Source organism: Lepisma saccharinum, chromosome 30 (assembly GCF_977018435.1).
Source record: "Lepisma saccharinum chromosome 30, izLepSacc3.1, whole genome shotgun sequence".
Lineage (NCBI taxonomy): Eukaryota > Metazoa > Arthropoda > Insecta > Zygentoma > Lepismatidae > Lepisma > Lepisma saccharinum.
In genome coordinates this window covers 4,184,475-4,202,715 of record NC_139258.1, presented here as the reverse complement: position 1 = coordinate 4,202,715, position 18,241 = coordinate 4,184,475, and the positions used below count along the sequence as shown (strand labels likewise).

Genomic DNA, 18,241 nt, shown 5'->3' with positions numbered 1-18,241 from the left:
TGCTGCAGTAACGGAAGCCAGGCGTGGTTCAGTTCATGGTTGTACGTAGTTCATGATGGCGTGTGTTTCTTTGATTTTTGTGTCTATGAGAGAGTGTGCTTTGTATTTGACATGTACTTTCTCAATTTTATGGTTGTGGAATCTGATATGCTTGGCAAGTACGGTGGTGGGTTGGGCAGTTTTTGCATTTGATAGGTGCTGCTGAATTCTCTCACTGATGGATCTACGGATGTAATGAGCCTTGCACTTGCATTCAGCATCATAGACTCCTGGATTGTTGAGGGGGGAGAGGAAGTACCGCTTAGGTTTGTTTAGTTGGTGAGCTATTTTGGAGGTTGGTCTGTGTGCTATTTGGATGTTGTAGGGGCGGACGGCTTTGGTAAGGCGGTTGGATGTGGTAGGATGGTAGGGAAAGACAAACCACTTTGTTTTGCTACTGAAAACAAAAATACGTTAAAAGTATTAAATTTCGTCTACTTACGTAAGTGAGTATATATTCGTTGTAAACTACTTTTCGGAAGCTTTACTGCTTCCTTCTTCAGGTGGTCGTATTTTAGGCTCGGTACATGAAGCCACGTAGGAGTAGTGTCATGCGAGGATACTAGGTAAAAGGTTGGGGTAAAAACACTTCATGGCGCTCGACACATACAAATTTAAAACTACCTTTGTTAAAAACCCTTAAAAATCACAAAAAAACATGTTAAAATCAACACTGTATGAAGGAAGCAGTAAATCTTCCGAAACGTAATTTACAACGAATATATACTCACTTACGTAAGTACTTTTAACGTATTTTTGTTTATAGATAGTGAGTAATACACACATAACTAATTTGCTACTGGGATCTGGTTGCAATGGTGGAGCAGGTTGTGTTGATGGTACAGGTTGTCTTATCTCTTATGCTTGGAACTGTACATGGCATGCACATGGCATGACCACACTACTAATAACTTACCAACATGAGCCTTCTTATCCACTTCTTCCATCTTAACAGGAGAAGTTGCAGGGGACAGGTAAGAGACGCCAACCAAATCTAGAACGTTCAGTTCATTAAAGCCTTCAGAGCCTGGCGTGAGCTTCACCGGGGTTGTCGACTGGTCACTAAGTATTTCCAGGTCCAGAAATCTGAAACAATGAACAAATGTTACTGAACAATGAATTTAAATGACTGATTTTCATGGGCAGAAAATGTTTTCTTGTTTTGCGACCTTTTCTCCGTTTGTGTTATTGCTGAAATGATGATATAGATGGGAGAATAAACAAAGTTTTAAAAAAATTACTATGACCAACATTACTCTGAATGGTTAACACAGTTGAATGTGTTTACCTTAGAAGAAAGAAGAAAAATGAAAAGGATAAATTTTGTAGAGAAGATATTACCTTTCCAAGTTGAGTGAATATTTTTTGAATAATATAGCTTATAAAATTCCCAGATATTCCCATAGGTATATCTCAATTCTTACATGTTTAAATAAGGCCAGAGGTTTAGTAGCTGATCTTGTTGAAACCTAAAATTTGAATTTATGATCATGTATAAGATTATAGGATACACTGTTTTATTTTATAATTATGTATTCAATTTTTTAATTTTGTATAACCAATTTTGACATAGTGATGTACCTGGTTGTTTAATCGTTATCATCACTTCAATAAATATGATTATTATTATTATTAGAACAATACACAGTTAATTGCACAATATTATATAACAATTATTAGTATCAGAGATATAATAGTTGAAAACTAACTTGAAGTGTAAATATGTTAACTTGTTATGTTATGTTATTCTAGAGCTTATGTATTTTATTTGTGTAACTTTGTACTTTTGTATTTGACTTAGTGCTGTATTAGGTTTCATACTGTGCTCAACACTTAAAATAAACTATTATTATTATTATCATGAAATAAGAGGTGTTTGACATGCATAAACGAACTTACAAAATGCATTCCACCCAAAGTCAACACAGAATACTACTTCCTTCCTACCTTCTTTATACCTTTTTGTCAAGTTACCTTTTCAATAACATGTAATTTATACATCGTGATTGTTTCCATGCAAATATTCTTTTAGCGATTTTTAAGAAATAAATGTAAAAACCTTTGAGGTGGCAAGATTAGATTTGTGTGAACACAAAATCTGCTAATGTTAGAAATTTAGAATGGTATATTCTCACACGTTACCTAGTTAACACCAGTAAACCCCAAGTTTTTCAAATGTATAGATATTGTTGGAAAATTTGTAGTTGTCAGCTATTTTACTATGTCTGCAATGGTGTTTCTTTTCTACAGTCCAGTGTGTTTTTAAAACTCCTGCAGGATTTTAAAAACTTGTAACCTTTAAACTAATAAGTTTATTACAATGAAATATTGTTTGTTACACAGAGGAAATTTTTAAATTAATGTTTGATAAGGTTTGGTTCATCACCAGATCTCCAGCTGGGCACCATTCATGTCCAAACACACTCGCAATTTTAATTTGAATCTGAGAATCTGACTGTGCTCATCCGGAATATTGTGAATCACACCGCGTATCTTGAACTTCAGGTCATCAAGATATGTCAGTTTCTGTGCATACACCTGGGTCTTGACATGCCCGCACAACCAGTAATTGCAATGGTGTCTGGTCTGGTGACCTTGCGGGCCAAGGTGTAGGTTCTCTGCAGCCAATCCATAACACACACTGAGCTCCTTCCTGCATCAACGGCATCTTGGAATCGTGTGATCACCAGCACACATGTCATTCAGCAGCGTGGGAAGAACAACATTTTAAATTTTCCTGTGTAAAAAAACAATATTTCGTTGCAATAAACATACTACTTTGAAATTAATAGCTTCTTAGAATCCTGCAGGACTTTTAAAACACCCTGTATTAATATATAATAAATAAGAATTGTAGCAGTCAACAGCTGTAATTTAGTTCTTTAAAAAAAAAAACAGGTACTACTTCCGTATAGTGGAAACATCTAGAAATCATTTCTTTCACACTTATTTACATTGCTAATGTACAATTCTACATTGCAAAACATTTGTTTAGGTGTAATAATGAATTTCTAACGAAAATAATGTATATTTTTGAAATTTACGAGTACTCACTGTTTTTCCTTTTTCCGGTTCTGTAACACACAATGTGGTGATAGCGTACTGGTTGATTGCACATTGTGGCAGTATTTTGTCTATTTGGAGTGTGTATGCAGTGTTTCCAACCTTCTTCACTGAAAAATACCTAATTTCGTGGCCGGATTTGAAATTCTGCTAATACCTCGTTTAGCCTCACAAACCATTCACGTTAGCCCCACACAAACCATTTCCGGTAAGGTTAGGTTAGGCAAGCATAGTTTGAATTTTCGAAAAATAAATCTTGCAACAAAAAGGCGTGTTTGGAAACATTGACAGGGGGTTACGTCATGAAATACATGGACCATACTTGACGTATAGAAGCAAATGGAAGCAACAGGAATTGCGTGTCAGATATTTTTATAGGAAAAAAAAAAGATTTCACGCTAAAAAATATTACACTGCGAAAGAACACACCTTTAGGAACTTCAACGAAGATACAGAAAATGATTTCCGTAAGTTGTTTCTTGTGTAAAAATGAAGAAATCCGTTTCCACTATATGGAAGTGTTACCAAAAAACACACACTCACAATTTTTCACAACTACTCACTTCAAGGGCGAAAATATATGCCCGCCCTCGTCTCCCATGCTGGATTGAGACGGGGACTGGAGCCGCATGTCCTGGTCGTACTGAGACACTCCTGCTGTCGGGAGCTGGGGCGTCTGGGGAACTTGCTGGTACACCGGGCTGGGGCTGGGTTGGGCCTGGAATTTTGTCGTTCCTGATCCTGGTTGATGAACAGGCTCGTAGAACTCAGGAGACCAATCTTTATTCTGCACGGAACATAAAAACAGAATCATGTATTTTAATAATTATGACATGCTGTTTAGATAACTATCCATTGCTTCCATATTAATGTGTTACATGTCACTGGCTGAATACTATTTTGTTGTACAGTCCCGTGTGAGTTAATCAGTACAAGATATTTTTATGCATTAAAGAGTCTCAAACTTGACTATAGTTTCTTGATGATGAATCTATAACAAATCGTGCAATACAAATTATATAACAGAAAGAAGAACATATTAGCTATTAAGAAATATTACGAATACGTAATTTATTGTTTCTGAATAGTGTAATTGATGAATTAGGGTATAAGTACAAAAAAATACATAAAGTGTCGTATTTCAATTAATTTGCACGGGACTGTACGTATGTGTGAATTTGTCCACTAATAAATATATGAACGTTGAGAAAAAATTTCAAATAAAGTAGGCTAATCAGAAATGAGGTCTACAGTCTCGTGCGAATTAATTGAAATACGACAATAACTACACACGTTATGTATTTTTTTGTACTTATACCCTAATTCATCAATTGCACTATTCAGAAACAGTACATTACATATTGGTAATATTTATTAATAGCTAATATGTTCTTCTTTCTGTTATATAATTTGTATTACACGATTTGTCATCATGGAACAATAGTCAAGTTTGAGACTATCATGCATAAAAATATCTTGTTCCGATTAATTTGCACGGCACTGTATGTCCTTCTGCACTAACTCTAAGAGAGATGATTGAAGTGGATGTATGTGGATTTTGAATACATTACAAGATTTGTGCAAACATTTCATTAATGTTGATAATTCATACTACTTGACATCCAGATAAGTCACTCTGGAACATGACTGTAAGGAACATGATAACGTCATCAACTCATCTTCAACAAAAAAGTAAAGATATGACAAAACAGCATTCAGCCGGCGATATGGGTCCTTTCTAATACTCTACTACTGTTATAGGAACAGTTTGTCACTGAAACGACAAAGTTTTGTATTTTAAAGTTTTATTGTCTCTTAATATTTCAGGGAACAGACAACATGGTTGTGCATTAATATACATGTATAACCACAAAACTAATAGATTAATAGAAAAAAAGGTAAAGTGTTCCCCTGTGCATAGCACCACGCCATGAAGGCGTATAGGGGGTGTGGGGGTAACGCCCCACACTTTCTTGATCTGGTCGTGAGTGAGGGTGATGTGATCAGCATCACGCCCCTGACCGCCTTTACCCCCCCAGGGTTTCCCCCAGGTACCCATGTTATTCGACGCTGGGTAGGCGCCGGGGCCACTTCCACCGTTAGAAAAGTTCCCGGATTTGAACCGGCCGGGGATCAAACCCGGGACCTTGAGCATGGTAGTCAGACACGTTACCGACTGAGCCATCGCAGCCACATTAATAGAGCATTAACGAAAAGTCTTGCAGATAAAGTACATTAACTTTGTCATTAGTTTTGAAATTCTTATTGCTACAGTTGGCTTAGATGTTATCAGCACTACAAATAAATTGTCATGCATATAGTCTACATTAAAAAAAATAGTTGTATGTTAATATTCAACACATTTTGATAATGGTAACTAGTTTATTTCATCATTAAAATAGCTATCATTAAAATATTCTTTTTCAGTGATGCTGTCATTTTCATCAAGAACTGTATAACTTTGCTTTGTGAATAGAAAATCAACATTCTTTTCTTCCTTTTTAAAAACAATAAAAATGTAGTTTCTTTTGTTACAATAAACTAAGGATGGCTGCAGAATCTGAATAGATAGATTTCAAATTATCCGATATCAGTTATGGATGGAATGAATAATCCTGATATTATAGATTTGATGAAGAATTTGAAGAAAATCCACACAGTAAAATATGAACATGACGAATAAAAGAATATGTGGATAGTCAGTATAACGGATAAAACAATAAAATTGTCTAGATAAAATATGTGATAAAAACAGGAAAATATGTGACAAAAAAAAACATTTGGTGACAAAAACAAAATATTATATGCATTTTAAGCACCTGAAATGAAATCAGTTTCTAAATGCTTACCTCTTAACAAGCTATTTTTTGGAAGAGTTGCAGTGGATTTCCATAGTTTTTCCCAAATTCTCCATTGTAAATCTGTGACGATTATCTCTAGAAAGCATCTTATCTGAGAAACATCGCTCCACGTCACAAACAATTGATGAATATTTGAAGCACGAAATGTCACTGAGGCTGGAGTTTTCCAAAGCTTCCTCTTCCAAAACAAGTGAAATTTGGCAAAGTTTGAAAATCTTGTTTTTTCCCAAAAACTTCTGTACTTGTGCGTTAGATCCAGTGAGTTCTTTCAGTTTCGTTTCTACTACATGGACTTCATCCACGGAAGCTGCCAAAGTGTTTGCGAACGATTCAAGCTTTCGTATGGAATTGGAGAGAAAGGACAGGTTTGTTGAGATGTATGCCAATTCGAATTTTAAGGAGGGATCCTTCAACAGTTCTTGCAGAATTTCTATAGAAGTCAATTAACGATTTTATGTATTTAAAATGAAAATTCGCAAAATATGTATTTACATACGGAAAATTGGAAAATATGTGTTTTTATGTAAAATAAAATTTGATGTGGACATATAAGGCTATGATCAGAGTTTTGGCAAAAACGAGGGTTTCTATCTTATCGCAGAAGAAAACATTTATTTACCTAAAGTTCCATTACCTTATTACAAGCATAGGAACTGCTGCTTTTAACACACAATAACCACGTATGTTGCTAATATTGCCAAATTCAAGACTATAGATGCTGGTACCATCCTGATTTGGGAATAATGAAAATAGGTAAGCCTAACCATTGTTGTAAAGAAATTACGTCTCAATGAGTTGTCTCTTTATGTACAACATTTATTTACACTTCTACCCTTCGCTGTATATACATATTTTCATAACAAATCCAATATCAACTGCTCCCTGTTGTCTTTTGCCCCAGAACACAGAGAATTGCACCATCGACGTTAGCCCCGCAAACCATTGGCGTTAGACCCCCAAACCACTGGCGTTAGCCCCACAAACCACTGGCGTTAGCCCCACACACCACTGGCGTTAGCCCCACAAACCACTGGCGTTAGCCCCACACACCACGGCGTTAGCCCCACAAACCACTGGCGTTAGCCCCACAAACCACTGGCGTTAGCCCCACAAACCACTGGCGTTAGACCCACAACCCACTGGCGTTAGACCCACAGACCACTGGCGTTAGACCCACAAACCACTGGCGTTAGACCCACAAACCACTGGCGTTAGACCCACAAACCACTGGCGTTAGACCCACAAACCACTGGCGTTAGACCCACAAACCACTGGCGTTAGCCCCACACACCACTGGCGTTAGCCCCACAAACCACTGGCGTTAGACCCACAAACCACTGGCGTTAGACCCACAAACCACTGGCGTTAGACCCACACACCACTGGCGTTAGACCCACACACCACTGGCGTTAGACCCACAAACCACTGGCGTTAGCCCCACAAACCACTGGCGTTAGGCCCACAAACCACTGGCGTTAGACCCACAAACCACTGGCGTTAGACCCACAAACCACTGGCGTTAGACCCACAAACCACTGGCGTTAGACCCACAAACCACTGGCGTTAGCCCCACAAACCACTGGCGTTAGCCCCACAAACCACTGGCGTTAGCCCCACAAACCACTGGCGTTAGACCCACAACCCACTGGCGTTAGACCCACACACCACTGGCGTTAGCCCCACACACCACTGGCGTTAGCCCCACACACCACTGGCATTAGCCCCACACACCACTGGCGTTAGCCCCACACACCACTGGCGTTAGACCCACAAACCACTGGCGTTAGACCCACAAACCACTGGCGTTAGACCCACAAACCACTGGCGTTAGACCCACAAACCACTGGCGTTAGACCCACAAACCACTGGCGTTAGACCCACAAACCACTGGCGTTAGCCCCACAAACCACTGGCGTTAGACCCACAAACCACTGGCGTTAGCCCCACAAACCATTCGAGCTCATTATTTACCATAGCACTAACCCGCCTCTGCAGTTTACAACGCAGAGGTCCCTACGCCTAGAGCTACAAGCGCACTATTTACCATAGCGCTGATCCACCCCCGCAGTTTATCACACAGAGGTCCCTACACATTTGGTGCTTACTCTGTGTGTATTGATGCATCTAAAAAACTGTCAAATCCATTGATGGATGGACACTTTCTGCAATCTGAGAGCATAACAAGTCTGAACCGGTATTTATACCTTCGACAAACGACCCGCCCCCCCAACCACCGAGGCAAGGTCCTATTGTTACCTTTCAAACGAAGAAGCCGTTGGGGGAAAGGAACCATTGGCTTCCCGGACAACCGGCCAAAAAGCAACCTAGGCCAGAGCATGTACACCGAAATACACTTTTACACACATATTTCTCTTTTTGAAGCTGTGTGCATAAACACCACACAGCACCATCAGGCAGGTATATTCTCCCATTGAATTCAATTATACCATTACAGTCAAAGGCCCCGCTCCATGGTCATGCAGGCTACAGTGCAAGCTTTGGACTCCAGCTACAGGTTAGTCTCTCCTGGGAGAAGCTTGAACAACTTTTCCCTAAGATTTTGGCCTGTGTATGGGACCAGTGGCCGACAACGACTGGGGGGTTTGTCGTGTTGACCAAACGTCAGCCCATAACTGGTTAGTCATCAGATGGTTATTATTATTATTATTATTATTATTATTACAAAGACAAGCCAAGACAAAACTAAAAATAAACTTCCACGCCAACAAAAACAACGTCTTAGCCTACTTACCAGTGAATAAACGTCCGTAACTATTGGTTGCGGCTGTAAATATTCCGCTTCTGATTGTAGAGACTGCTGAATGTCAGAAGAAGGGGACACGCAGTACTCACTGCTCTCTGCTATTTGATAGCCAGCCGGAATCTGTTCCAGCTGAGGGATGCTGGACAAGTTTATCTGGCTCTGAGGCACAACCTCCTGAGTTGTCTTCACCCTCTGGCAAGCTTCTTGGAATGCCTTCTCCTCTGCTTCATACTTCCTTCTCATTGTTGAATTCCAGTGGTTTTTAATTGCATTGTCAGTCCTGAAATGATTTACATCTAGATATAAAAAAATCTACAAATGTTGTCCACTAACACCTTGTGACTAAGAGGTCTCAGGTTCCGTGCCCAGGGGAGGTATATTACTCCGTGGTTTGGGTCAAATAGCCTATCCAAGCATACACTACTTTAAAAACTAGAACTTGTAATTTTGCATAGAAACACACTACTGACATGTTAACTTTGGAGAACCCATAACCAGTGCTCGAAAAATCTTCTTCAGAGCTAGGCACCAGCTTTGAAAATCAGGCACCGGGAAACCACCTATTAGTAATTGTGCATACTATAAGAAGCTGAGCCGGTCCCCATGGCGGTGTGGTTAGCACATCGTGCTATGAAGCATAGGGTTACGGGTTTGAATCTCAGCCTGGGCGTGGATGTTTCAGAGTGTTCATTCATCAATTTCATCATATCACTTATCCCCATCTTCGCAAATTAGCCAAAAGTGGCACAAAATGCGAAGTAAAATAAAGGAAATCAATCAAAAATCAATCAATCTATAAGAAGCTGAGCATCACCGTATTCAAAACATCGCTAAATCATGTGAGAAAGTGGGAACTGGGGGTTGGGGGACAAAGAGTAAGAAATTGTTACTGATTCTATGAAATGTTCACTACGTTGATAAAAAAAGTAATTTGCTAAATACATTGGGAAAAAAAAAATTGCTAACTTACACTGTACTGCAATTTGAACTTAGAATCTTCAAAATTTCGTATATGTAAACTTAAAAAAAAAAACAATATTACAGCAAAAGATCACAGTCGCCAGGGTGAAATTTTTAGTCGCCATGGCGACCGGAATTTTTCGAGCCCTGCCCATAACTAAAAAACCATTAATAGCAACAAGTAAGAGAAAAGTTACATTTAAACTAGCCAATACCAATGTAGGCTGATACTGGCCGATACTTATCCAGGATGGCCACTCTAGGACCATGAAAAAATTCAAGTATAATTCCCGGTCTTCAAGGCAAACTTTCCAAAAATTCAAGGGTCCAAGCAGATGTCTTCTCTATTTCAACTTAACGTATTACCACCTCTCAACACCTATACACACCTATATTAAAAACATAAAGGGTCTGTATGATGCAAATGCATCAAAAATTCTAATTCAAATTCAATTAAACGGTGTGTAAATTTAAAATATTTCATTTACATTAGATTCTAAATACAGTAGACTCGCGATTAACTGAGGTTCCGGGTTAACCGAGGGAGTGGTTGGAAAACATTGCGCTTCATAACGCAACCCCGTGTTTGTTTACTAGTAAGTTGAGTCAAGTCACCGTCCACCCTGCACGTGTTCGTTACATCGGTGTATCAGATTGTCACATTATCACATTCTGAGGGACTGAAGGCGATCGAAGCTGCTATAGCCTACATTGAAAAGCAAGAAGAGTCTACGCTGCTTGATCTACTCCCCCTACAGTGTTGGTGTTACATCACAGAGAGGAAAGAGGTTAGTCCAAAAAACTATGAAAGACTTTTTGAAAAAGTAATCTTATCATTTATGTTGTACTAGTAATAAATAATTACTATACAGTTTTAAGTATTGTTTCGTCATTTACGACCTATTAGCACATTATCTCCATATTATCAGAGTTTTTCCGTATCCGAGGTAGTCTCGGTCCCAATTAGCTCGGATAATCGCGACTACTGTACGTCTACAAACATACAAACAGAAAAGTATGGGGATATACTAACCTACAAAAAATTGCAGCCTTCTTTTCCTTCAACAAAAATTAAGGTAAAAAACTTACCTCAGGGTGTATATATGAATATGTATAAATGCAAGGGGGGATTGGATTAATAAAAATTGCAATTTTCCACTTCTAGAGAAAATTTCATGCACAATTCACACAATTACAAGAGCCAAAAATTCACACAGAATTCAAGGAATCCCCGGTGAGTAGACACACCGTTTTCTGATATTTGGTATGTTAACAGGCCTGCAAAAATGTCATGTGACAATTTTGCAAATTCTAATTATCTTGAAAGTCATGCAAAATCCAAAGTTTTCAGTTTATTTTGCACCAAGATTGTGTGAATAACTGTATTTTGTGATTGCATAAAGGTATACGGCATATGGTTTTAGAAGCAATATCAGGCAGGACATTGATTTAATAACGTTGTACGGTTAGGAAACTGCAGCGTTAAACGCAGCGTTCAGTATTTTTCTCTGGCTCAAGATGATTTCATAAAACTCGCCACTTTCAGGTTCATCATAAGATGGGGCAAGACATTTTGAACCTGGCTGTCCAAGTTCCATAAATTTCCATCGCCTACAGCTGGAGTTATTGTTTCTTAAAGAAACAATGGGAAACCACGAATCAACACACACACACACACACAATTACCCCTTCATTTCCCTTCCCCAGTTTTTCTTTTTCTTCTTCCTCATTGCCACCATGTTTACAGCTGAGTTGCTGTGCCTTTGGAAACCAATGGGTATTAGATATATACACAATGACCCTTCATTGTCGTGGGCATTCGCGAACATTGCAAATTTGAGTAAGGTTGTGTTTTTATATGCTGAACTGATATAATCCTATGTAGAAATAACCACTATATTATTTCACTGATATATGATGCTTATAATCAAGAGTGTAATACCCAGTCACTAATATTAATAACTATTGAACAACTTTCAATTGTTACAATTTTGTAGGTGGAATTAGCAAGTGTGTTGATTCAGAGTGGCATTGGCTGTCCTAATTTAAACCACTATTAATAAAAATAGAAATTATACTTCACCGGTATGTACGAAAAAGTTTCAGACGAACTGTCATAATGAAGATGTGTCACATAGTACCAGCATATAAATTCAAATGACATCAGAAAGTAGTTTTTGCCGACAACAAGTTGGCATTGATTGGAATTTGCAGATAACTTGCAGTAATTGTTTTCTAAAGGGGCCACACAATTAAGATCCGGGTTAGTAAACATAGACGTGACATTATAATAATAGAGTGTCCTAGTATCCCATACCTGCCAGGCAGCAGCTTTGCAATCTTCGCCCACTGGTTTCCCCACTGGCGATGTGCCTGGTAAATGACACGATCCTCGTCGTCAGTCCATGCAGTCTTTTTGATGGCTGGGTTCAGATGATTGTGCCAACGCTCCCTGCACTGCTTGCCTATGCGTCCTTTCAGGTGGCGGGCTATGAGAGTCCACTTCTTTGGTCCGTACCTATTCACTAGTTCCACGACTTTCTCATCCTCCTACAAAACGGAAAAAACCCATGAAAACTTGTTACAATTACATGGTTCTACATTTAATTCTTTACACAATAAATTTTACCCCATGTAAGTAGGGATGTGACGAAGCTGAAAATTTACTGATGCCGATGTACTCACCGATAATTTTTGGAACCCATACCGATCCCGATATTTAACCGATTCCGATATATAAGATTATTAAACAGAAATGGGATGTTATTTTCTGCATGACAAAAATTAATTTGGTATGTACATTTCTATTGCATATCATATGTATATACATATATATTCTCAAGAGATGTGAATGTACATTTGCATCTACAAAATGTTATGTGAACCTTTAAGAAGAACATGGATTCTCAAGAGATTAAACATTAGTACACAAGCAGTTCTTTGAAATACAAAATGAATTCCTGTTCTGGCAGATTCAACTTCAGAAACACGAGATTTGGAAGCACTTCAGGAAGTAACCGACTTCTTCTCTTATCACAAATCTGTTCAGCAACACTGAACACTCAATCACTGAATACTGATGCAGCAGGTATGCCCAAGTATTTTCTCAGCACTTGCTTCAGGTTTGAATACTCATTTTTGAATTTCCAATACAACAGCGGATCCTGGTTCAGCAATGTACGGTTTTATTTCAGATTTATAGTTAGGTTGATCCTCTAAATGAGAGTTTGCAATAATTTTATTACAAAAACTCTACAATAATGATGGATCATAACCTAATTTTCAATAAATCTTACAAAACTAAAATATAAAACTTATTAGAAGGTAAAACTTTAGTATAATCTGTACCGGTTTAAATATCGGATTTTTGCCGATGACGATATGTCAATTTCTGCCAATTTTCATACATCTGTAATCTGCTTCAGCACATCCCTACATGTAAGCCACATAGATACAAATTCAAGTGGGGTCAAAACATCCCTCTGATATCCATTTTGGATGCAACAGATAATCCAGGTAGTATGGATATCTGGATATTCAGAATCTGTGCATGTATTTAACCATTTACTTTTTCAAGTTCTGGAAGTTATTCTGGTTGAATAGTTACTGAAATTAAGGAAATTATTACCAAATGAAGGCTTAACCCTAGCTTACCGGTGCCATACGAGAAACTTACTTACCGGGGGGGGGGGGGGGTAAGGGCAGGTTCACACCTATTTTAATCACGAAAATTCAAGAAACAATTTTGTTATTGAATTGCTTCTTGCCTTCTTGTTTATAGAAGATTAGTTATTTATTTACTATAATAATTGAGGACAAAACGTTGTAAGTGCCAAAAGCAGTGTTGGGAGATCGCATCGTTCAGCACATGAGCCCGCAAGAACGTTCACACTAGTGACCTACCAGCCACTTTTCATGTTTACAACATTATAAAGCATGGCACATTTCACAGTTTAACGTGGAAAACGGTGTTTGAATTCTTGTGGCACTTACAGCGTTTACCAATTTTAGTCTTACATTTTTTAAAAAAATACCACCATTAATAAAAAATAAGAAATTATTGGAAGAGTGTCACACAGATATTTTACACTAAAATTCACAAAAGTCATATTTTTATTAATGCTTCTTTGTTTATTGAGGGGCAGTTGTTTATTAATTATATTAATTACAAAAATTACCACCATTACCAACCAAGGGTACACTCTCACCAGCATGAGTGGCTCGAATAATACACTTTTAAAGATGGCGCCCCAAGCCCTCCAAGTGCATTTTGCCTCCTATTTACATTACACTTACGTTTTTATGAACAAAACTAATACAGAATATTCAGACATTTATTTTCAATTTTTTATAAAAAATTTCACGGTTGAAAAACTGAAAAAATTAAGGTGGTGGGCCTTACAGGTATGTTAGGATTAAGAATATCCTTGCACAAATGACCCACACTGAAAAATAAGCATACAATCGTGATAAAATACTGAACCTAGTAATGCATAGATCTGTTTTAGAGGGGGGGAAAGGGTAAACATTTAAAGACTATGCTGAGAATTGGTAAACTAATAAAAGAATATGCAGATAAGCTGTAATATGGATAAACTGTTAAATTGTTACATAGAAATTTTCAGCGAAAAATACAGGCTCGAGCAGGACTCGAACTCGGGTCTGACATACCGTGCCATGGCTCTAACCACTAAGCCGGCCTGGCCTCGCCTGATTTTTCGCTATCGCTGTCTTACCTGTGTGGAATCTAATGCCTTTGAAACAGAGTGGGCTTCGACGTTGCCTGGTTCCTCCCAGCATTGAGATGTTAATTACTGTAGATTAGTCACACACAGGAGATGTACTACGTAGAAATTTTCAGTGGAAAATGCAGGACTCGAACTAACCACTGAGCTACCAAGCTAGATATTGGATATCAAGATATCTGGATAATTTAGATATCCAGTTTTGGTCACCTTAGTTCGTTTCCCCTCAACAACACAATGAAAATCTTTACCACAGTGTAAAAGAACATCAGTACCTGATAAGGTACACTCCTCATGAAGAATCACTTTTAACCTTGTTGGTACGTGTTCCCTTTCCCCCCTTCTGGAAAGTTGAAAAATATACTCCCCTCCCAGTCTGCTTAACGTTACGCCAATCTTTTGCACACCAAGTAAACACAATCAGGGAAAGGAAAACCGACAAAACCACAAATGACCAAGGAAGTGACCTGCTTGACAAAAACAACTTGTAAATAATGATAAATCCTGAGTCATTCTTCTTATCTAAGAGGAGAAACATTCTGTTTATAAGGATTCAACATAATTTTACAACATAACAACCTATTTACTCCTTCGGTCTGAAACCTTCCCTGGAACAGTCAATTTACTTATGCAATCAACACAAGGGGAAAGAGTTGAAAAACAAAACCGGTATACCAAGGGTGCCTGCAGGATTTTTTTTTTCGGGGGAGTGGGCAGGGTCATATAAACTTAAAAATTATTATTATTGCTATTATTACTGCTCTTATTGTTGCTATTATATTTGTTACTATTACTAGCACTTGATTGTTTTAAAAATTACAATCATTCGTAATGTCCATATTCTGTATATCTATATATAATTTTCATAACTATACTGCTGTTTTTATAGTTAAATAATAATAATTCGAGGCTCGACATCCCTAGAAGGGCCTTGGCCTAATCCCCCGACTGCTAGTCTCCCTCCAACAATCCTACCTAGAGGCATGAGGGTCAGCTCATCGAACCCTCAGCCGTTGTAGGAGATTCAGTGTAAAATAGAAAATAGTAAGCTTAAATGTAACCCTACTTCAAATAACATTATTAATAATAATAATAATAATAACAATAATAATTGTTGCTGTAACTTACGGCCTGTAAATCACAGAAAACAACATTTTCTTTATAAAATATCGCCACAATTTCACCATTCAAATTACAATAACTCTTTCCAGAAATCGCAGGATGGGCAAGTGCGATCCCTGTGGCCAGCCACCCTTGAGGTATACCCATTTATACACTACGATTCAACTTTACTCTATGTTTATGTTGCATGCAAACAGTGGCATGCCCAAGGGGAGGTTGGTGGTGGTCATAACCCCCCTCCCCCTTTGGCCAAGGCCTTCAAAGGTAGGAAAAGATGGCAAAATGAGGGCGGACAACAAAAAGGTATGAATTCTATGTTACCTAAGCACCAGTATTCCCCATACAGGCATCAGACACTATTAACTTCCCATTATAGAAAAAATGTACACGGTGTTTCAATAAAACGATTTTTGGTTTGCTGTGGAAAAATTTTCCCTCATGTTGGCAACACTTATTGTCTGCATTTTTCTTCAACAAAACTAGATTGCTAGAGTGGATTGCAACATGTCGTTTCTGTAGGTTCCCTTATTTAATTGATTCCGATTACTTCCTGTAGGCTGTTTGGCACCAAAAGGTGTCAAAACCAAAACCTATTATTAAATAGACGCTGACCAATCACGACAATGCTAACATCCTGATAACAGAGGAGCTTACTACCAACTTTAAGAACATTCTCCTGCTCCACCCCTAAAAAAATGGTCAATAGAGGCACATATTTTTGGTAAATAAAAAAGCAAAATTTTGGTACAAAAACAGTCAATTTCAGGTTCAAAAGTGCTAATTAAAATGACATTTTGGTTTTGAAATTGTGAATATAATCCGAAATTTGATTTAAAAACTGCACTTATTACACAAAATAAACTTATCCCTTCTAATAGCACATTTATGTAGTTACCAGAGTATTAAGTTTATTCCTGTGTAAAGGGGGCCATTTTTCCTTCTCAAATATTTACAGCAAAATTAATAATTTTCCGTGAACTGCATAACTCACTGGATAATTCAAACTTCAGAAACTGTCGAGTCTGTACATAAAACTCTAAATTTCGTGTTTAAGATTATATTTCACATTATTTCGTGACAAAACAGGATAGGAAAATGCACCTCTCACCTTTCAGAAACATGAAAAATTAACATTACAATGTGTTATTTCACATTTCGTGTCTTCGTCATTGCCTCTAGCAATAGTTAGGCTGAAGAGTTCAATGAACTAACCGATGTCTAAACAATGTATTACTGCAACACCCACTTAATTGATCAAAAGCTATAAAAAGAAGAAAAGTGTAGAATAATTTTGCAAGCGTAGAACTTGCAGCAAAAAATGCAGGCTCGACGAGGACTTGAACACTGATCTCTGGCATACAGTGTCGTTGCTCTACCAACTAAGCTATCGAGCAGAGAAATTGCACTGTATGCCGAAGATCCGGGTTCGAGTCCTCGTCAAGCCTGCATTTTTCGCTGCAATTTTTGCGTAGTACATATCCTGTGTGTGCCTAATGTTAATGTGCACATTTTTTGATTGTAGATAAGTTTGTGTCACCCCTATAGCCTACTTGTTAATATGACACCGCTTCATACACTTAAGCAGAGAATTTACTCTAACTGATTAAGTTTTTTTTAAACTGCAAAACACACAAATATACCACCACAAGAAAATGAAGAGTTGTACAGTTTGTGACTGTCAATGTACAAACATCCAGGCACGTATCTAGAAATATATTTCGAGGGGAGGGGGGTCAGAACCAAGTGTCCCATAATAATAATTATTCTTAAAACAGTTAAATTAAATATTAATTAAAATATGTAAATTTATGAATACTGTATTTTATTATTACATTTGTAATTATTATTATTTTATTTGTACCGTATTCTCGCGTCTATTAGCCGCACGCGTGTATAAGCCGCACCCCCTTTTTTGGCCTTAGGTTTCAGGAAAATAAAACTTCTCGTGTATAAGCCGCACCTCGTGTATAAGCCGCACGATTGACTCTTTTTTTTTTTTTTTTTTTGAGTAGGTAGCCAATTTCAAGTAAGTATTTTAAAAGTATTTTAACCTTTATTTTAGAGCAATGATCTACATATTAATACCGTATCATTCAGTTTGAGTCCTCAAAGCCCTTATTCACTGCCCTTGCTACTTACTACTCGTTGAAATATTTTCTGCACAAGAGGTATTGTCATCTCCATCACTAGCATTATCATTCCACAACATTTCATCCTGCGTACCACCTAGGGCATTGGATATGTCACACTTCAGAAAACCCTTCACAATTGTCTCCGACTTTACACTTTCCCATGCTGACAGAATCCATTCACACACTTGCTTGACTGTCGGACTTTTGATCTTTCCTGTTGCTGTAAGCTCGTGGTTTCCTGCACTAATCCAGTCATTATACAGACGCCGGAACGCAGCTTTAAACGAGCGAATTACACAAACGTCTAAGGACTGCAGTACAGACGTTAGACTCTCAGGAATCACAGCTACATCCGTTTTCAACTGTTGGAATTTTGTCTGTATTCTGTCTGTTAGGTGATCACGAAAGCTGTCCCACACCAGCAAACTCATTTTCTTCAGCAATGCACCAGACCTTCTATTCCACACTTGTCTATCCAGTCCAATACCAGTTCTTCTTCCATCCATCCTTTCTGCTGGGCACGTATGATAATACCCGGCGGAAATGCCTCCTTTG

General features: G+C 38.0%; 1 protein-coding gene across 4 annotated transcripts in view; it reads right to left on the bottom strand.

Moving 5' to 3' along the window:
* The window catches only part of LOC145981759 (myb-related protein A-like), a 114,367-nt gene that overhangs the window by 23,711 nt on the left and 72,415 nt on the right, over positions 1–18,241 (bottom strand). For all 4 annotated transcript variants that reach the window (XM_083115172.1, XM_083115169.1, XM_083115170.1 and 1 more), the window contains exons 4-7: positions 12,005–12,237; positions 8,716–9,007; positions 3,666–3,889; positions 956–1,125 (exon numbers count right to left, since the gene is read on the bottom strand). In XM_083115172.1, the coding sequence (XP_082971298.1) occupies positions 956–1,125; positions 3,666–3,889; positions 8,716–9,007; positions 12,005–12,237 (919 nt within the window). The remainder of the gene's footprint in view (positions 1–955; positions 1,126–3,665; positions 3,890–8,715; positions 9,008–12,004; positions 12,238–18,241) is intronic.